Here is a 17,608-nt window from a genome sequence, read left to right on the forward strand (position 1 = left end):
AATCGGGTATCACATTAGAAAGTGAAGCCAAGCTCCAAACGTCGACTCTTCATCTCCCAAACGCCAATGCAGCCCAAAAATCGAGTGCCCAGCGTACAACGAAAAACCCTCTCAAACTCGAATAACAACGCAAACACCCAACCCCCTCGCCTCCCTGACACAACACGCCAAACACGTCCTGCCAGCCTTGCCAACAATCGCATTCTCGCCGACCTGCGCACACCACGCGCGCGCAAACAACTCCAAATCCGCACCGCCTCGGCAATCGAGAATCATAACCTCTTTATCCTTCTCAGAAGACGCGGACGGAGGTCGTGAGCCAACGCTGCCGGTGCTGCTACTGCCGTCCGGTGAAGACGCTTTCGCGCCGGACTTCGTCGGCGCGCGAGGCCGGGTATGCATGGCTGTGGTGAAGAGGGTGGAGGTGGGGACGATGTCGTAGTTGTACGCTGTGTGGAGGGGGTGGCACGGGGTGTTGAGTGTCGGGGGCGCGAGGTCGCGGAAAGACAGGATGGTGCTTGCGGAGTTTTGCTTTGAGGCGTAGCCGCTGTCTGTTGGGGAGGCGCCGGAAGACGTTTGGGGACGCTTCGGTTGCTGCGGTGAGAAGGGCTGGGGGGGTTGTTTGGGGGAGGTGCCTGGGCGGCGATTTTCTTTGTTTGAGTCGGTCGTTGGGGGTAGGGGGAAGGCGGCGATGACGGGGGATTTGGATGGGAGGGGTGGTGGGGGAGGCGATGTTTGGGGCGGTGGGAGAGCGGTTTGAGGCTGCGGAGGCGCGATGGTGAGTGGTGGGAGGCGAGGGAGAGCTGCGTGCCTGACGGTTCTGGGGTGGCAGGGGTAGGAGCTGATGAATCGCGCATCGAAGACTAGTGGGATTTCCACGACGGTGTGTTTGCCTTGGATCGTGGAGCTGAAAGCGAGGGAGGCGACGGCCTGCATTTTGTCTTTGCCCTCGCCCTCGTCTTTGTTGAAGGTCAAGCCCTCGAACTTCACATCGTTGCCCAGAGATGGCGGGCTGTCGCTCGGCCACGTGAAGTCGCCGACGCGCGCAGAGGCAAGCAGGCCTTTGTTGTGCAGCAGATCCGAGTCCCATGCCACTGCTTCCGGGCTTGTGATGCGCGGCTTATGCCTAGTCTCCGGCATCTGTTGCACGGCGAGATCGATCCATCCGTCCTGCTGTTCTTGCGAGACGGCCGGGACGGAAAGCCATTCCATGCACTCCGCTGCTCCTTTTTTAGCGGCAAGCACGCGACCAACGATACAGCTCTTGCTCCAGTAGCTGCGCGTTTGGTACTGGAAGCCGCCGAAGAAGTTCGCATCGGCGCCGAGAATGCTCAAGGCTTGTGGGCTGCTCTCCAGCAGCGTCGAGATGAGAAGATGGCCTGCTGTAGTGCCGGGGATGACCAGGCCGCTCAGCCAGGATCTGCTGAGCCAGCCGCAGTCCTCGAAGTTGATCTTGTCCTGAATCGAGCCAGAGTACCGCGTGAGCTGTGTGGGCTCGGCAGTGCTGGTCTTGCTTAGAGCGGGCTCGTCCGCATCCGTGACCATGAGATCGAGTACGCTGTTCCTTCGCATTGGCGTGTGCGAAAGTCGGGGTGTTTGCAGAGGCGTTGTGTAATGGCTGAGCACCGAGCTCAGCGGACTCTCACTGCCACTGGAGTAGCGACTTTCCTTGTCCAGTTGCGTGGGGAGAAACTCGGAGTGCGGCCACTGCAGAGCTTCGGCAAAGTGTCGCAGGCCTTCCAGTTGCAGGTCGCCATTTTTGGGATTAAGAACGGGTTGTAGAGGGCTCACTTCGTCGTTCGATTCGCTCAATGCGGTCAAGAAGGGAATGGCTCGCATGAGACTGCTTCGGTTCGTTTCCTTCGATACCTTGCAGAAGATGTCGACGTTGTCAAGGAAGCGTTCGGCAAGTAGAAGATCCCAGTTGATCTTGGTCGTGCGCTGGCTTTCCAGCGTCCTCGCCTCCACCGCCGACAATATTGGCGTGTATCGATTGGCCATCAAACGCACGACGTTGAGGCGAATGAGCAGCTCGGAGGCCAGCGTGAGCTGCAACAACAGCACATCACGCTCGGTAGGCCCGCTGTCTTCTGCGTCGGTGGTTTCGACACTGTCAGCAGCCCAGAGCAACTCGCCAATACGAGTTCGCCATTCCACAAATCCAAAGTCCCGCCAGAGCGCGCTCGTGCGGAGAACCTTCTGCAAAGCCCGGATCTGGGTATGCATATCTAGACGGCGGCTTCCATTTGCTGCCTCCGGAGCGAGCAGCTTGCCGAACAGCTCGGCCCCCATCTCTTCCAGCTTGGTAGCGTTCCACGCCACCGACGAAGCTGCGCTGTGATCCCGACTCGTTGTCAACAGCTGACCCAGTTCCGTGAGCCTGTATACCAGCACCTCGATATTTAAAGGTCGAAGCCCGAGCTCCGCGGGCGCGGAGGTTAGTAGCCTTCGCTTGCCGTCCACATCTGAGTCGTCCATTCGAACGATATCGTCCGCGATGGGCAATTGCAGGAAGTGCTCGAAACCAACAGTTCCCGGATCGAGACCCTGCGCGCAGAGCATGCTGGGCATTTCCATCAGATCGGCCGTCGCTTTTTGCTCATCACCGTCTTCATTGTCAATATCCGCTGTATCTTCTTTCCTCTCCTCCATCCCCAGCGTGCACATCCGGAAAGACGGATGCCCTGGAACATGGTAGTCTCGCAGGAAGTGTACTGAAGTCTCTGCATTGCTTCCACGAAACATGACCTGTGGCTTGTATCGACCGTTGCACTCTTCTACGCTGAAACACGGCGCACCAACAGACATTGCGCGGATCTGCTCCACCGTCAGGAGCTTCTTTGCAAGTTCAGCCGGAGATTGCGTGCGCCGGACTGGAGCGCCGTTCTGATCTGACATCTTGCGAGCATTCGGAAGGCTCTTGCGTTTCGTGAGCATGGGCTTTGTAGTTTGACTGTCGGCTTGAAATGTAGGAGATTGGCGGTCGAGAGGGCTGGCGCCTGTGGTGAGAGGCACGGGACTTCTGCGCTCGGCCATTTGCTTAGGACACGCTGTTAGCTATAGCTCTCGAACACACACGTCTTTCATTGTTCCACGTACAGGCCTCGACTTCTTGTGTACCAACTTGACCGTGCCGTTTCCACGAAGACCTAGAAGCTCGCGCAGAGCCTGTTTCCTGGAAGACTGCGACGCGTCTCCCTTTGCATCGATACTGCCCTCTTCAAAGCTGAAAGTCGACGGGCTTCGCTTCAACGTAGCGCTAGGGAGAGCAGGCACGGGTGGCAAGCTCTCGTTGGCATCGCCGGTATCAAGCTTGAGATTCGGGCGGGAGAACTTCCTCCGCAGGAACGACGTGGCTGCCGGCAGTGGAGGCAGCGGAGGCACATCTTCGCTTTTGTCGGTTGGGTTGACGGTGCTGGTGTTCAGATTGGGCCGCGAGAGCTTCCTCCGTAGCATTGCTCGCGCTCCCGTGGCTGGTTGTGCTGCGCTGTCGCGCTCCCCCTCCGGACCACTGCTCCACAAGTTCCGCAGCGACTTCTTCTCCCGCAGAACTGGCATGGTGGCCATTTTCAGCGGCATGGGGTTGAATGCCTCGTCATTGGGATCGCGCGGCGCCAAAGGAAAGGTGGGTGTTCGGAACTTCATCTTGGGTTGGTGCGATGGGGAACGACCAGGAAAGACCCACAAAGAGGCGATCTAGGAGCGCAAAGAGACAAGGAAAACAACGCGGTTGCGAAGGCGCATCCTGGGTAACAGAAGGAGTCGGAGAATAAAGACGAATAGCAGACGTACCGGAGAAACGACTTGGGCCTCGAGTCTCGAAGGGAGAGGACTGTAGGGCCGCCTGCGCGCCCTTAATTGCATCATCCATGATCTACTTTCGATCTACGGTACACAGGAGATTGCGCGGCGCCCACTTTGTCTCGTGTTTAGCGCCTAGTAAAACAAATTGCGAGTTGTCGGGGAGGCCAAGTTGGGAAGAGACGATGGAGCCGTTGTGAAATTACGCTCGACGTCCCGCGGGCTGAGATCGAAATAAGGTTTCCCACCTTCGGACCGCGCAAGCCTTGGCGGCTGGCTCAGGGGCGACAGGAAGATGACAGGGCGGTGGGTCTAGACGAATGTCTTGCGTAAGGCGAGACTGCAGCTTATGGATTTCGCTCGGCCTATCGATCAGTATGCTGGAGGCTGAAGGGCTAAGTGCGCAGGACGTCACGTCTCAACGATGGCTGAATGGCAGCGATTTGAGCCTCGTTCGTCCTTCCAACCGCGCTCGTCTGCCCAACCTCAAAGCTCGGAATCGAGCTAGTCCATCATGTCGTGGAGTACCGGCTGCGGCAGGGGGATTCGTTCGTCATCTCTTAACAATGGCGGGTTCATAACAAGATGAGCCTCGAGTCTCAGTAGATCCTTCAACCACAGTCCCGGCTTATCGCCATTCTTGCAAGCCTTCTCTGCCCAACCCCAAAGCTCGGGGTCGAGCCAGTCAATGTCATGGCCCGCCTCTCTCCCTTTTCGTCCCTGCAATTTGAGCTCGTACACTACAGCCCTGTTGCAGCGCGCTTCGCACACGGCCACACGGAGAAGCTCCGTATCGACTTTTGCGCCAAGTCTTCCGAAACTAGAGAGTGTGCCGACGGCATTGTTCAGGATTGCCTGCTTGAATCCGTCCTGAACCAGCTCGGCGTATGCAGGAGGAGTAGGCCCAAGTTTCCTGTAGTCCAACACGAGGCACTCTAGCATGTCGGCTTTGTCTTGGGTGAACGGAGCACGAAGCAGTTTGACAGGTGGAAGCAGGCGTGGGCTTGGGCGCAAGTGTAACCACTCGAGCTTGCGCTCTCGATGCCTTTGGATCTTCGATGGTAACACGATATCCGCGAAGAGCCAGTGCACCAGCAATTTGCGCGCTTCCACTTCATCACGTATCCAATCCTGAAAGAACTGCCATGTAAAGAATTTGCTGTTCATCAATCTCGATGCACTTTTCAACTCCGTCACCGAGCTGTACGGGGATTTATTTTCGGATCCGGTAACACGCTCCATTACCCGAGACGTGAGCTCCCGATGCAAGTGCGCGCTTTGCAGCTGTGATGCAAGGCGAGGCGAGGCTAATGGTAGATCCACGTTGGCGGATTCGACAAAGATGGCTTGGAGGATCTCGGTCGGTAGCTGCTCCAGTCGAGAGAGCTCAGGGTCCAGGCGCCTGCGTTTGCGGCGATGCTCTGACACGATATCGGCAGGGTCTAACGAGCTGCTCGCGCCCCGCTCAAGTGGTGCCGGTGTGCTGGATTGATGCCGTTGCTTGCCATGATGCCACTTCTCGGCTGCGGTGGCATTGCGCTTTCCACGCAGGCGCATGGGGGTCCTGGACGCCATGCTGGGCGTTCATCCAGAGCTCACGCAGGACTGAAGACCTGCGAAGCAGTGTTGTCAGTGAAAGCCACTCCAATGCTTGACGAATAAATATGAAGGCAGCAGAGTAGATGGTCCTCAGAGATCTTGGTGTAAAGATGAAACTCATAGCCGAAGCTCATTTACAATCTAGCAAAAGGTTGTAATCATAGGTGGGGGGGTTGTGGTGGAGGAAAGAAAAAGAGGCCGGACGTACGCTGTGATTTTTCAATCGATGTGGTCATGAGTATGGCATTTTCAGCCGAGTACTCGGTCTCTATTCACAGCACAGTCAGCATTGCCCCGTGAAGAAGTAGGTCGAGGCTGTGTCGCATGCGGCGTGAAGAAGATCTTTCAGAATATGTAAGAAATGGAATATCAGAAAGACCACGCCGTTCAGAGAAACAGGCGTGAATCTCCGGTCGTGGCCCTCAATCGCAAATTATCTCATCTCAAGAATGTATGAAGCCGGTATGAAAAGGCATCACTTACCTGTGGGTTGTTCACATCATTGTTTTTGCTGGTGAAGGCAGAAGCTGCAAAGACGTCAAAGAGGTGAGGCTCGAGAAAGCCGCAGGAATTTTAGCGCCTTGGCATCGCCAAATCCGCCGCGCACTCGAAATTCCTTAACGACACTGCAAGTTTGCGCTTATTGACACCAACAATTCAACCCTACAACACACCCACCTCGGTAGGCTACACTGAGACATCACTTGCACTGCTTCATTGGAAATACTTACATTCTTCAGCAACCCCCCAACCAAACGCAAGATGGGCGACGCAGACGTGACAGCAAGCTCCTGGAAGTTGGTGGAAGTTGGCCGTGTCGCACTCCTCAGCGCTGGTCCCCACGCCGGCAAGATCGCAGCCATCGTCCAAATCATCGACCACAAGCGGGTACGTCTTCCTCGATCAGCTCGGCCCTCTGTGGCCGCGGTTATGTTGCCGGAGGAGCAAACCCCAATCTAACATACTCTCCCCACAGGTCCTCATAGACGGCACATCCGAGAAGCCCGAAGAGAGCGTCCCCCGCCATGCCGCCAACCTCTCCTACATGTCGCTCACCGGCATCGTCATCCCCAAACTCCCGCGCGGCATCGGCAGCGGAGCGCTGAGGAAGAAGTGGATCGAGCACGAGGTGGAGAGCCAGTGGAACAACAGCTCATTCGCGAAGAGCAGGGCGAAGAGCATCCGGAGGAAGGAGCTGAGCGACTTCGAGCGATTCAAGGTGATGAAGCTGAGGAAGCAGGCTCGCTTCGAGGTACGGAAGACGCTGGCTGCTGCAAAGGCAAGCTCATAGAGGCACAGCCGGCAGAGGGGAGCGGTGTTGTGTGTGTTTCTGGCTGGGCGAACGACCGACATAAATGGCAAGGCAGAGCAAGAGTACGGGCGTCATACGGTACTCTTCGCTATCACCAAAGGGTCTTCGCGTATTCCTTGTCTTTTCGTAGCGGAATCCCATGAAAGACAATCTTCTTGGTTCACTGCTGTATCACGTAACTTCGAGCTGATACTACCTTGAAGGACAGCACGCAGACTCATTTGTGCACCGCGTCTGAACCTTTTCGTCAATCCCGGCGACTATTGTAGGGCAATATTCAAGATGTGATCCGCGTACAATCACGAGAACGAAGCCTTCCGTAATTGCTGTGTAGTCACGGAATCCATACACGGGTTTCAGCCAACGTACAAATGTTCAACACCTACTCATTCGCATGTATCGATTCGTCTTCGCATCACTTCAGTGCCCATAGCTAGGTGGCCCATGCACCCAAGCCGCTGAGTCAGCTTCAATGTGGGCAATTTCGAAATTGGCAGCTTTGGATTTGTGTGGGACCTGACTCGCGCAGGCTTCTGAAGCATTCAATCGAGCAGGAGGACTTGCTAGGCCGTCAAGAAACCATCAACGAACGTCCAGCTTTGACTGCTTTATTGTAAGTCGCGCAACACATGCCGCTACTGCTTTGTTGGAAGATTCGAGGCGGTGGCATTTGTATGCCCTCAGACTAACGCCAGCCCGCACACAGCCCGCATCCCATTCACCCGCTACGAAACATGGCCAACCCCCGAGTTGAAGAGCTCCCCGACGAGCCCGAGAAGAAGGAGCAGGTCGAAGATGCGGAGGATTCTTCCGACGAGTCTGAGGGTGGCGCCGAGGGTGAGGCTGCCATTCCCGCCGGTGCGTCGGTCGCGGTGCACAGCCGGAACGAGAAGAAGGCACGCAAGGCCATTGCCAAGCTGGGCTTGAAGCATGTGGAGGGCATCACGCGAGTGACGCTGCGGAGACCCAAGAACATTCTCTTCGTCATTAGCCAGCCGGAGGTCTACAAGTCGCCTAGCAGCAACACCTGGATGTGAGTTGATCTGATGTCATGGATTTGTCCACCCGAACGAGAACATGAAGCTAATACATCCTTGCAGCATCTTCGGCGAGGCCAAGATTGAAGACCTCAACTCCCAGGCTCAGGCTTCTGCTGCTCAGCAACTTGCTGCGCAAACTCAGGCCGAGCAAGCGGGCCACGACCACTCTGCCGACGACAAGGGCAAGGCTGTCGAGGGCGAGAAGAAGCCTGCTGAGGATGACGACGACGATGGCGAGGAGGTTGATGATACGGGCTTGGAGAGCAAGGACATCGAACTCGTCATGACCCAGGCCAATGTCAGCAGAAAGAAGGCTGTCAAGGCATTGAAGGAGAATGACAACGACATCGTCAACAGCATCATGGCGCTGAGCATATAGGTCTGCATTCGTGGTGTTGGTGACGGGGAGATGAGCGGGGAGTCCGAGAAGAGTTGTTCTTGCTCCGTGTGATGAAGGGAATGCGATCCGTAGCTCTATACACAAGCTACTGTATCAAGCATACTCGGTCTATATTTCGGTGTGTTTGCTGTGTTTCACTTCTGTGGCCAGACAAACCATGCCGGGGAGCTCAATATACCCGTCATTCTTCCCTCTGATAAATTCGATGGCTCTGCACGACGTACTTGTCGCCAATCTCCTGTAAGGAAGATTGAAGTCGTGGAGCGTAGTGTATAGTCACGTGATGTGGCCTTGGCGGCTTCGGCTAGCCGGGATGAAAGCTTCAACGGAAGAGCTCCATGACATCCTCAGCGACACCGAGCAACGAGCACCCCATCCCATCAACCACTCCTCCGGCTCAGAAAACTATCCAAAATGGCGGCGACAGTAAGTTTACACCCTCGCCTGGCTGATGAGAACCCATTGGTATCTCAAACCGCCATTCCCACCCCTCCAACCCTCTCCTTCTCCCCTTCCACGAAAACCCCAAACACGCACTAACCCCTCCCCCTCAGCGCTCCGCCGCCGCAAAACTCGACTGGAACAGCCTGGGCACCAAACTCGGCCTCCGCGGCAGCACAGCCAACGCCCTCTCGGTCTTCAAGCAGCGCAACGACAACGCGCGCCGCCGGGTGCAGCAGCTCCAGGAGCAGCCGCAGAGCGTCGACTTCGCCCACTACCGCCAGCTGCTCAAGAACCAGGACATCGTGGCCGACATCGAGAAGCAGGTGAACGGCTTCCAGCTCAAGAAGTACGATGTCAACCGCCAGATCAAGGCCATTGAGGCCTTTGAGGCGCAGGCTGTGAAGAGCGCGGAGCAGACTAAGGCCAAGGTGGATGATGAGTTGAAGGATCTGGAGAAGACGTTGAAGAATATCGAGAGCGCTAGGCCGTTTGATGAGTTGACTGTGGTATGTTTTGCCCGTCCAGACTCTGTTGTTTGCCCAGAGGCTTCGATGAATATCACGTGATTTGTGTGCTGACATTGAATTCTAGGATGATGTGGCTGCTGCCCGCCCCGATATCGACGAGCGTGTCTCTCAGCTCGTCCAGAAGGGTCGCTGGCAAGTGCCGGGCTACAAGGTCAGCGTTGCCATCTCGATAGCACACCATTCATCGCTAACACCCCCCTACAGGAGCGCTTTGGCGATCTCTCTGTACTATAGATATCGTCCCTTCCGCATCGACTTGTACATAGTCACTACACCCGGAGTATTACATTACTTGAGTCACACCAGCTCTCACTCCCCCCTCAGTACCGCGGTGAATGAAGAGCAGAGCGGAAACCCGCCGTGACGCCTGTTCCGCAAGTCCACCGTGTACGACAGCACGCCACCCTCAAGCAAACCCGCATCTCATTCACTGCCTTCACACCTTGACTGCGCATCATGCGTAGGTTATATATACTCTCTGCTTCTCTTACTTCCTCCTGGTTCCTGTCATCGCATCAAGAAAGCTTTCTCCTTGCACTTCTTCTTAGACATACTCCCTCAACAATACCATCACCATGTCCGAAATGTTCGTGCTCCCTCTCGACGCCGAGGAGCAAGCACTCCTTGCCCCACCTCAAAGCGGCAAACGAGTCGTGAACCACGGGGAGGGCGAGTAAGTCACAGGTCCATACCACATCTTCCAAATAAACTGCTCACTTGTGACGTCTCAGCAGCCGCGCCCTTCCAACACAAATCGTCCTCCGCAGCGACGGCCGCTTCGCCCTCGTTCCGATGACTCCAAAACCAGATGAGGCAGGGTATGAGCTGCGGCCGGCAAATAAATACTCGCTCTCGCTCTTGAGACTGTGTGAGAAGGAGCAGCGCGAGTACGTGGTGGTGAAGGATGCGGAGTCGTGTGGGATTGTTTTCAAGGTGGGTGATGCGATTGACGTGGCCTTCTTTACTATGTGAAGGAAGGCAACTAATACTTCAGCTTGGATAGGAGGAGTCTCAGACGAAGCCCCAGCTGACTCTCGACACCACAACGGAGGGCAGCGAGGGGGAGACTGAGGAAGTTCAGGAGTCCGTGGAGTCTGGACAAGACTGCACAAAGGGCCCGAAGAACCGTAAAAAGGTAGGATATGTTGCAATCTAAGATCAAGGCAATAGCTGACAGACGTGATAGCCACAACGACGCATGAGCTGGGTGTGTCCACGCTCGCCGACCCCGCTTCGACAAGAGGTCAAGCAGGAGGAGGACTGGGACGTATCGCACGTAAAATCGCTGGGCGGAGATGCAGACGCTGTTGAAGGGTGATTGGCATACGGAGTATAGCGTGCGGTGCCAAAGCTTTGTTGAGATTCTATTTCGTCATCTAACATTCGAGCATCGTTGAGGACATGCATCTTTCAGCGCCTCCATCGCCTCCAAAAAGCAAGCGTGAGAATCCAAATGAGGACCAAGCCAACCACTCCAAACACAAGCCTGATCTCGCCGGCGTCGTAGGGCTCTTTGATCTCTCGCTCAGCTTCGACTAGTCACGCTTTGCTCCCGGCATCGAGGTCTGGTATTCTTTCTTTGAGATACACCTCCAGGTCATCAATTTCCTTCGGCGCAGCCGAATGTGGTAGACCAGGGTACGTGTTGAAGTCCACATCATATCCCCAACTCCTCAATTTGTCCGCCGTAGCCAGTCCCCACTGCACTCTAACAAGCGGATCCGCGTCGCCATGTCCCATGAAAATGGGTGTCTTCTGATTCGGCGCATTCGCCGGCACCATCTCCTTCAACTTCCCTTGCAGCAAAAGATAACAGCTCAGCCCGAATATGCCTCCCAGCTTCGTTGGACACGTCACGCCCGCCAGCAGACTCATTGCGCCGCCCTGGCTGAAGCCGCCGAGCACGATGCGCTCGGTGGGAATGCCGGCTTTGATCTCGTCGGCTACGAGGTTGTGGAAGACTGCTTGGCTGCGCGCGATGCCCGTCTCGTCGTCGGTGCGGTTGTGCAGGTCACCGAAGTCGGTGATGTCGTACCAGCCGGGCATGCGCATGCCCATGTTGACTGTGATGGGGATGGAGGGGGCGTTGGGGAAGATGAACTTGGTCTCTTCGAATTTGTGCTTGCTGCGCCAGCTTTCGGCGAGGAACATCCTGTGTTGGGGTGAGTGGGAGGTGTGGAGGAGGAGGAGGGGAGGTGGGTTAGACTGACCATCCTGCGCCGCTGGGGAGACGTTAGCTGTTGTCTCTTTAGCAGATCCATTGGTAGGAACTGGAGTCTCACCTGTCTCCTAGGCCATGCGCGACAATCACGGTCGAGGTGTGCCGCTTGATGGCTGGCACCACTAACGCTGGTAAGCCAGACATTGCGAAGGGTTTCAATAGTTCAAAGTGTAGGATGTAGAAAAGGTATGAATAGGTCAATGATATTTCTCCTTGCACAATGTTGTTCGAGCCGCGACGTCGGAGCATCAACGGAGACTTGAGCTCGGAACGCTGACTCAGCACATGGCGGAATTCGGGCTACGGGAAGAAACACTTGACCTTGCTAATCAATGCAAGATGCACAGCGATACCTGACGCATGAACAAATGACAATCGGAGACAAGGCGGTAATGGTATTCGGGCTTATGCTGGCGCTTTCGGCACGAGTTGACGGCGATCGAGGGAGATGCTAATGCTTGCACAAAATAATGTCTACAAGGCTGACAATTGCGGGGCGGAAACGCTCCGTGAGGCCTTCGGGTTGACAAAGCAAGCCAACTTCGAGTCACTCATATAAACTGAAAGCAACCGCTTCGTTTCGCCAGACCATAAAAACGTCCGATGCAGCTGACCCCGTCCTGGATACACATCTACACTAGCCTCTCTTGCCTCTTCACCCACTGCTTTGACACCAGCGGCAACCGCGCAAGCTCAAACCATCTAGTCCTCAACCAGAGCAGTGCAGCAAGCATGGGCCGCACACCAGTCTACTTCTTCTCTCACGGCGGACCGACCATCATGGAGTCTACAGGCCACCCAGCGCACCAGAAACTTCACGAACTAGGCCTCGAAATCACACAGAAAATCCGCCCAAAAGCCATCGTCGTCTTCTCCGCACACTGGCAAGGCGAACCCAACCTCATCGAAGTCAACACCGCCACGACCAGAGACCTCATTTACGACTTCTACGGCTTCCCACCTCACTTCTACGAGTACAAATTCCCCAACACGGGATCCCCGGAACTCGCAGAGCGCATCATGGAGCTGTTCGGCGAAGCGGGCATCAAGTCCGAGGGCGTACGGAGGGGCCTGGATCACGGTGTGTGGGCGAGCTTCATGTGCGCATTCAACCCTAAGACGAATCCGCTGAACGTGCCCATCGTGCAAGTAAGTCTGTTTGACTCGGACGATCCAGACAAGCACTTTCGACTGGGAGAGGCGATTCAGAAGTTGCGGGAGGAAGGAGTGCTAATCATTGTGTCGGGGATGGCGGTGCATAATTTGGGGGAAATGCGGGCCGGGTTTCGAAGCGACCAGCCGAGCGCCCCGATGCCGTACACCCTTACCTTCTCCGCGGCGCTGAAGGAGGCGGTGGAGAAGGGTACGGACGAGCGGCAGCAGGCTATGGCGGAGTTGTTGAAGCGGCCGGATGCGAGGAAGGCGCACCCCAGCAAGGAGCATTTGTTGCCGGTGCATATTGGGGCTGGAGCGGCGGGCACTGATCTTGGGAAGCAAATTTATGCCTTGCCGGACGGCAGTCTGGGGTGGGATATGTACCGCTTCGGAGAGGTGGGCGCTTGAACAGATGTAGAGGAAGCAGACTGTGCTTTGAAACGACGAGACGAAGTTTGCACCTCGAATCGCTATGATACACGTGGAGATTTGTACTCTGATCTAGATGTCTTCTTCCTATGCTATTGCCCATCCTTCACCAAACTCGTGACCTTCTCCTCGATCGCCTTGTCGTCCAGCCCTGTCCTCCAATTAGCAGGTCGTATCACGGGCTATTGCCACATGAACATACCCTTCAAATCCGCCATCTTCTCTCGTCCATACTCGTATCTCGCGTATACTCTCGGCTCGACGCCGCTCGCTTCTCGGATCATGATGGGGATGTATGGGTTGTTCTTCTTCATCGTGGGGTATGCGCGGGTAAGGAATGATCTGCAGTCAAGCACCGATGAGCATCTGAGCGAAGAATATGCGGTGCCGCGCTCGCTGAGCAAATGCTGTCCCAGAAGAGCAGAACGTACCTGATGGCATTGCTGTGCTCGCTCGTCTGGCAGTGCAGGAAGCGCAGCTCCTTCAGCCCCTTTGTGAAAGCGTATTTGCCCGACATGGCGGTCTGCAGCAACGCGACAGGTCGAAAGGCTCGCAAGAGGGTGGAGCGATGTTTTGTTCGTGGTGTAGGACAGGGAAGCAAGCCAGCGCGAGCAATGCTCTGAAGTTCGAGGAGCAGCAAGCCCAATGGGGAAAGGCTTGGCACTGCCATCTCCACCTCCACCTTTCGGCAAGAGCTCACCACATCCCACCCCGTCATCCGGCCTCATCGACTCCATCCCCCATCTCCCCTCCATCACCTCCATCCAACCCCGAATCCACGCGGATAGCATCACACACCAAGATGTCCGCTAAATTCGGCCAGCGCTTCGGCGCTAGCATGCGCCAGAACTTCCAGCGCTTCGCTCAGCGACGAGCACAAAGCACAGCGACGACCACGCCCGAAGCCGCAGCGAGCCAGAGCGGCTTCCAGAAACTATGGAACAGCCCTATTGGCCCCAAAACAGTGCACTTCTGGGCTCCCATCATGAAGGTACGCCTTTCCCTGTCTTCCTCTTCCCCTCCGCTTACGACCAACTAACACCCCCTCCAGTGGGGCGTCGTGCTCGCGGGCGCCGCCGACTTCGCCCGCCCGGCCTCCTCCCTCTCCATCTCGCAGAACGTGGCCCTCTCCTGCACAGGCCTCATCTGGACGCGCTGGTGCTTCGTCATCAAGCCGCGCAACCTCTTCCTCGCCAGCGTCAACTTCTCCGTGGCGCTGGTGGGCATCACGCAGATTGCACGAGTGGTGGCGTATCAGCGGTCGCTGACGCCGGAGGAGCGGGCGAAGACGGAGCTGGGGACGATTGAGAGGGTGGTGGAGCATCCGGGGAAGTTGGTCGATGCTGCGAAGGGGGAGAAGGTTTGAGGGGGATGAGTGAAGACGAGGGAGTGCTTGTTTCTTTTGTGGGGAGTGGTCGATGGCGCTACGCAGATGTCCATATGCACATCTAAGGGTTGCGAATTCCTTTTATGATCACTTGTGTCTTACCAACGCCTACTTGCTGTCGCTGGGAGCTATTGAGGCCCGACTTCGTTCCACCCAATCCATCGGCTTCATTGAACCTGCTCTGGGCCTCGCTCACGGAACGCGCCACAGACATCCATTCGAGATGTCATGGTGTTTTGCCCCGTATTCTCACCGCTTACCATCTCTCCATTCTACGTGTAAGGCTTGCAGGGTGCTCACAATGATGCAAAATCCCCCATAAAGACCAGCGGAATCAATGTTTCCATATTGCAGACCAGAGCGTGAGGGAAGCGTAGATTGGCTACAAACGCCATGTGCAACAGCTGGCCGAGATGAGTGTGAGAGTAAATCAACGTGGCGAAGTTGCTGCTTTGGGGCGACACACGTCGGTCTTTGATGAATGCAGGTGGTGATATCCATGTGAAACAAGAGAGCAGGATTGAAATTGCCTAACCAGATTGCATCTTTTGTCCAGCACGGAATGTCTATGCTCGAGAACGTGTCTAGCTGCTTGGCTTTTGATGGGTAACATTTGAGATGGATGGCCTTATGCATCGAGGAGCAGCCGTTGACTTCCTTCTTCCACGTATGGTCGGTGGGATACAATGGAGGGAAAGCTTACAATATCTTCTATTGATGGCGAGGCCAAGAGGCATCAACGAAGATACATGGGCAGGCAAGCTCATGCAGCTCGCCGCTCGTCAATGCCGTCGACCCAGCCACCTGTGATTGAGGACATTCCCGGGGGATTGTGCTTCGGACCACACTGGTGCATTACTTGAACATTACTCGACAGAGTGCTTTCATGTTCCAAGCTGCGCAGAGCAATCGAGTAGTCGAGAGGGCAGGCGCTTTATTGTCAGGGAATGCCAACACTTAATCGCCGACATTGGTACACCAATACCGAGATGGATTGGATGAAAGCATGGAAGAATACGAGGAAGGAGGAGATGAGGTCTGTTGGAGGAGCATTTACGGCGCATGTACTTCCAAATGCCTGAGTCCAGAAAGCAACGGAGTGAGGAGGCACCTACGGTACGGTTGCAATTGCAGCACTCACGCGAAACGAGCTCATCATTGACTTGACAAGACAAACCCGTAGGAAACAGGATCGACGAACATCGCGCCTCGGTTCTTCTCGGCGCAAGCATCTCCATTCGATGGACCATCTCGATGGAGCCAAGGAGGGGTTTCCTGTTGCGGCAAAGCACTGCGAGGGCAGGGTTGGCATTGCAACGCACGTAAAGCCCGCTGACACACCCTTACATCTGCGCAATTACATCGAAACATGTTGGCCAGGGCGCCCCAGACGGAGATCACGAAAAATGATGGGCAACGTGGCAATTAGGGGGGGCCTGGGGCACAGGCTGGCGGGCTTGCAGGGATGCTGCTGTGCAGGCGGCTTTTCCACGTGCCGCGCGCGCGCATCAAGAGATCGGCAGCACGGTGTCGTGCCAAGTGGACGGCGATGGGAGTCGGCAGAGGGGATCGGCGCAGGCTCCGTCACGTCGGCGAAGCCGTGCAGGCATTTCGAAGCTTCGAAGACGCAAAAGGTTGGAAGGTTGCCCCCTGTGGGGATGGCTAAAAGCAGCATGAGCGCTGATCGGTTTCATCACCGCCGCGTGGGCACGCTGGCTGATCGCCGTGTCCGGATGGGGAGGTGATCGGGGGATCTGCCACCATAGCCGACGCGGAGATTGCGCTGCTCTCTGGCCCGGGCAAGACGGCAGGACCGTGATGTCCTCGCGGGGTGAAACCCGACAAACACTCGTGGAGTTGATACGAATGCGAGGCAGGCAGACGGAATAAGGGCCGTAGGAGCAAATTGCGAGGGCCTGCTGAGGTAAGACATTCACGCTGATGCAACATGAATCTGCCCAACCTTAATTGTCAGCACGCCTTGCAGAGCTGCAGAGTTGGCAAAGCCGCTCGATTCCGTTGGAAGTAGGGCACGCAGCGAAAAGGCTGGGCGTCTGCTGGACAAGGCAGGATGCTGCAAACCTGGAAGCGGACAGTGGCAACGGGGCGGCAGACAGCATGACTGGGCGGGTGTGATTGGGCGAAGATGGCGGAAACGGAGAAATGATCGACAGTTGTGCCATGCAAGCCATGCAACAGACACGCGGAAGCTCGGGTCTCCACATCTGCCTGCCTGTGCTGCTGCCTTTTGCCTATCTTGCCCGAGCCACCCCGCCAGGCTAAAGATCTACACTGCCATGCAAGCCTGCGGCGTCCAAACACCCCATCCAGGCCCCGGGTGGAGTTGGTCCATCCTTGCTTTCTGCCCTGCTGCCTCTCGTGCGCCTCTTTCTTGCACATCCGCTGCAACCAGCCCTAACGCGCCTCTGCTGATCTCTGGCGGCCATGCAGACATCACGATCCAGCACGTCGTGCGGCACCGTCATGCTAGCTTTGTGTTGGGGATGAACCGCTGTGCCGTCTCTGCGCTCTTCCGTGCGTCTCACGCCCCTTCACCGCTCCACGCGGGATAATGCCGCAGCCATTCGTGGAATTTTACTTTAGCCCTTCCATCGCGTGGTTCGGAGATGCTAGCGTGGGCCCGTACGCACAACGGTCGATCGCTTTAGGACATCTCCTCGCGCGCTGCCACCCTCGCAGGCGAGATTGGGTGGCCGTTGTTATCTGCCGCACGCGTGCATGCTCGACGACGATGATCGTGCTGGCATCTGCGCTCTTCTGCCTGCGGGTCTGCATGGGATTGCCGATCATACCGCTCCCACGCCATTGGGTGCGCGCGCCGCACCTGGTCCTTGGCCCCATCCAGTCCCGGAGTTTGCATCCTGCCGATCATCCACACGACCCAGTCCTCCCGACTCTGTCCACCGCACGGCTCCCAGGGCACAAGCCCAGCGCCCTCCTCGGCCTTCACATCCAGTCCCCGAGGCCTCCCCCAACGCCCTCTCGCTCTGCAATGTGCACCGCCCAAGTCTCAATGATCCCTTCTCCATCCGGCGAGGGTAACCACGTTTCTTTGCCATCCGCTCCTCAAGCCTGGCCGCGCCACCCACACCGTTCCCGCGTTTCGTAAGTGCCAAATTATCCGAGCGTAACAAGGCCGCCACGAGGCCAAGGGTCCCCACACGCCGGAAGAAGATCAAACATGGTTGCATACGGCCCGTCATCGAATCTTAACACCGCCTCAATTATGAAATATTACCCCCGTCGCGCGTTACTTTCGAACTAACCCTCCC

At 56.4% G+C, this 17,608-nt stretch overlaps 12 protein-coding genes across 12 annotated transcripts; 8 read left to right on the top strand and 4 right to left on the bottom strand.

The window, feature by feature from the left end:
• Positions 1-111: 111 nt before the first annotated feature.
• Positions 112-3,645, bottom strand: BDY17DRAFT_327601 (uncharacterized protein; the record flags this gene model as incomplete). The annotated part of the gene is made up of 2 exons (XM_033737701.1): positions 112-3,039; positions 3,100-3,645. The coding sequence occupies 2 exons, from the start codon at positions 3,643-3,645 to the stop codon at positions 112-114; spliced, it is 3,474 nt and encodes a 1,157-aa protein (XP_033586224.1).
• A 166-nt stretch (positions 3,646-3,811) lies between these two features.
• BDY17DRAFT_304362 (uncharacterized protein) lies at positions 3,812-5,631 on the bottom strand. Its single transcript, XM_033734716.1, has 2 exons — positions 5,609-5,631; positions 3,812-5,406 (listed from the first exon to the last, which is right to left on the bottom strand). Exon 2 carries the CDS (start codon positions 5,374-5,376, stop codon positions 4,306-4,308), a length of 1,071 nt encoding a protein of 356 aa, XP_033586225.1. The 5' UTR covers positions 5,377-5,406; positions 5,609-5,631; the 3' UTR covers positions 3,812-4,305.
• A 531-nt stretch (positions 5,632-6,162) lies between these two features.
• BDY17DRAFT_318965 (ribosomal protein L14-domain-containing protein) lies at positions 6,163-6,691 on the top strand (the record flags this gene model as incomplete). Its single annotated transcript, XM_033736235.1, has 2 exons — positions 6,163-6,288; positions 6,377-6,691. 2 exons carry the CDS (start codon positions 6,163-6,165, stop codon positions 6,689-6,691), a joined length of 441 nt encoding a protein of 146 aa, XP_033586226.1.
• A 554-nt stretch (positions 6,692-7,245) lies between these two features.
• Positions 7,246-8,359, top strand: BDY17DRAFT_304371 (nascent polypeptide-associated complex subunit alpha). Its single transcript, XM_033734717.1, has 3 exons — positions 7,246-7,325; positions 7,419-7,745; positions 7,813-8,359. The coding sequence occupies exons 2-3, from the start codon at positions 7,447-7,449 to the stop codon at positions 8,129-8,131; spliced, it is 618 nt and encodes a 205-aa protein (XP_033586227.1). The 5' UTR covers positions 7,246-7,325; positions 7,419-7,446; the 3' UTR covers positions 8,132-8,359.
• Positions 8,360-8,566: 207 nt separating this feature from the next.
• BDY17DRAFT_318967 (uncharacterized protein) lies at positions 8,567-9,357 on the top strand (the record flags this gene model as incomplete). The annotated part of the gene is made up of 4 exons (XM_033736236.1): positions 8,567-8,578; positions 8,707-9,102; positions 9,188-9,274; positions 9,328-9,357. 4 exons carry the CDS (start codon positions 8,567-8,569, stop codon positions 9,355-9,357), a joined length of 525 nt encoding a protein of 174 aa, XP_033586228.1.
• Positions 9,358-9,593: 236 nt separating this feature from the next.
• Positions 9,594-10,552, top strand: BDY17DRAFT_42922 (uncharacterized protein). The gene is made up of 4 exons (XM_033738380.1): positions 9,594-9,796; positions 9,855-10,056; positions 10,127-10,258; positions 10,310-10,552. The coding sequence occupies exons 1-4, from the start codon at positions 9,699-9,701 to the stop codon at positions 10,439-10,441; spliced, it is 564 nt and encodes a 187-aa protein (XP_033586229.1). The 5' UTR covers positions 9,594-9,698; the 3' UTR covers positions 10,442-10,552.
• On the bottom strand, positions 10,440-11,563 carry BDY17DRAFT_304379 (Phospholipase/carboxylesterase/thioesterase). Its single transcript, XM_033734718.1, has 3 exons — positions 11,406-11,563; positions 11,334-11,345; positions 10,440-11,275 (listed from the first exon to the last, which is right to left on the bottom strand). The coding sequence occupies exons 1-3, from the start codon at positions 11,486-11,488 to the stop codon at positions 10,663-10,665; spliced, it is 708 nt and encodes a 235-aa protein (XP_033586230.1). The 5' UTR covers positions 11,489-11,563; the 3' UTR covers positions 10,440-10,662.
• Positions 11,564-11,899: 336 nt separating this feature from the next.
• On the top strand, positions 11,900-12,950 carry BDY17DRAFT_304380 (extradiol ring-cleavage dioxygenase). The gene has a single exon (XM_033734719.1). It carries the CDS (start codon positions 11,948-11,950, stop codon positions 12,905-12,907), a length of 960 nt encoding a protein of 319 aa, XP_033586231.1. The 5' UTR covers positions 11,900-11,947; the 3' UTR covers positions 12,908-12,950.
• Positions 12,951-13,559, bottom strand: BDY17DRAFT_304381 (NADH:ubiquinone oxidoreductase 10.5kD subunit). The gene is made up of 3 exons (XM_033734720.1): positions 13,360-13,559; positions 13,131-13,270; positions 12,951-13,079 (listed from the first exon to the last, which is right to left on the bottom strand). Exons 1-3 carry the CDS (start codon positions 13,443-13,445, stop codon positions 13,021-13,023), a joined length of 285 nt encoding a protein of 94 aa, XP_033586232.1. The 5' UTR covers positions 13,446-13,559; the 3' UTR covers positions 12,951-13,020.
• Positions 13,560-13,631: 72 nt separating this feature from the next.
• BDY17DRAFT_304383 (uncharacterized protein) lies at positions 13,632-14,540 on the top strand. Its single transcript, XM_033734721.1, has 2 exons — positions 13,632-13,919; positions 13,980-14,540. The coding sequence occupies exons 1-2, from the start codon at positions 13,731-13,733 to the stop codon at positions 14,292-14,294; spliced, it is 504 nt and encodes a 167-aa protein (XP_033586233.1). The 5' UTR covers positions 13,632-13,730; the 3' UTR covers positions 14,295-14,540.
• Positions 14,541-15,184: 644 nt separating this feature from the next.
• BDY17DRAFT_43062 (uncharacterized protein) lies at positions 15,185-16,170 on the top strand. The gene is made up of 2 exons (XM_033738382.1): positions 15,185-15,431; positions 15,487-16,170. Exons 1-2 carry the CDS (start codon positions 15,322-15,324, stop codon positions 16,058-16,060), a joined length of 684 nt encoding a protein of 227 aa, XP_033586234.1. The 5' UTR covers positions 15,185-15,321; the 3' UTR covers positions 16,061-16,170.
• Positions 16,171-16,568: 398 nt separating this feature from the next.
• On the top strand, positions 16,569-17,565 carry BDY17DRAFT_42980 (uncharacterized protein). The gene has a single exon (XM_033738381.1). It carries the CDS (start codon positions 16,888-16,890, stop codon positions 17,443-17,445), a length of 558 nt encoding a protein of 185 aa, XP_033586235.1. The 5' UTR covers positions 16,569-16,887; the 3' UTR covers positions 17,446-17,565.
• Positions 17,566-17,608: the final 43 nt, after the last annotated feature.

This window comes from Neohortaea acidophila (assembly GCF_010093505.1).
Source record: "Neohortaea acidophila strain CBS 113389 unplaced genomic scaffold BDY17scaffold_11, whole genome shotgun sequence".
NCBI lineage: Eukaryota > Fungi > Ascomycota > Dothideomycetes > Mycosphaerellales > Teratosphaeriaceae > Neohortaea > Neohortaea acidophila.

Bases quoted from the DNA above. Each gene is read 5' to 3' on its own strand.
- BDY17DRAFT_304362 (XM_033734716.1), bottom strand. From the start codon at position 5,376: ATGGCGTCCAGGACCCCCATGCGCCTGCGTGGAAAGCGCAATGCCACC.
- BDY17DRAFT_304371 (XM_033734717.1), top strand. From the start codon at position 7,447: ATGGCCAACCCCCGAGTTGAAGAGCTCCCCGACGAGCCCGAGAAGAAG. The intron at 7,746-7,812 runs GTGAGTTGATCT...ACATCCTTGCAG, and splicing joins CCTAGCAGCAACACCTGGAT to CATCTTCGGCGAGGCCAAGA.
- BDY17DRAFT_42922 (XM_033738380.1), top strand. From the start codon at position 9,699: ATGTCCGAAATGTTCGTGCTCCCTCTCGACGCCGAGGAGCAAGCACTC. The intron at 10,057-10,126 runs GTGGGTGATGCG...CAGCTTGGATAG, and splicing joins CGTGTGGGATTGTTTTCAAG to GAGGAGTCTCAGACGAAGCC. The intron at 10,259-10,309 runs GTAGGATATGTT...CAGACGTGATAG, and splicing joins GCCCGAAGAACCGTAAAAAG to CCACAACGACGCATGAGCTG.
- BDY17DRAFT_304379 (XM_033734718.1), bottom strand. From the start codon at position 11,488: ATGTCTGGCTTACCAGCGTTAGTGGTGCCAGCCATCAAGCGGCACACC.
- BDY17DRAFT_304380 (XM_033734719.1), top strand. From the start codon at position 11,948: ATGCAGCTGACCCCGTCCTGGATACACATCTACACTAGCCTCTCTTGC.
- BDY17DRAFT_304381 (XM_033734720.1), bottom strand. From the start codon at position 13,445: ATGTCGGGCAAATACGCTTTCACAAAGGGGCTGAAGGAGCTGCGCTTC. The intron at 13,271-13,359 runs GTACGTTCTGCT...GCTTGACTGCAG, and splicing joins GAGCACAGCAATGCCATCAG to ATCATTCCTTACCCGCGCAT. The intron at 13,080-13,130 runs GTATGTTCATGT...ATTGGAGGACAG, and splicing joins GAAGATGGCGGATTTGAAGG to GGCTGGACGACAAGGCGATC.
- BDY17DRAFT_304383 (XM_033734721.1), top strand. From the start codon at position 13,731: ATGTCCGCTAAATTCGGCCAGCGCTTCGGCGCTAGCATGCGCCAGAAC. The intron at 13,920-13,979 runs GTACGCCTTTCC...CACCCCCTCCAG, and splicing joins TCTGGGCTCCCATCATGAAG to TGGGGCGTCGTGCTCGCGGG.
- BDY17DRAFT_43062 (XM_033738382.1), top strand. From the start codon at position 15,322: ATGGAAGAATACGAGGAAGGAGGAGATGAGGTCTGTTGGAGGAGCATT. The intron at 15,432-15,486 runs GTACGGTTGCAA...TGACTTGACAAG, and splicing joins GGAGTGAGGAGGCACCTACG to ACAAACCCGTAGGAAACAGG.
- BDY17DRAFT_42980 (XM_033738381.1), top strand. From the start codon at position 16,888: ATGCCGCAGCCATTCGTGGAATTTTACTTTAGCCCTTCCATCGCGTGG.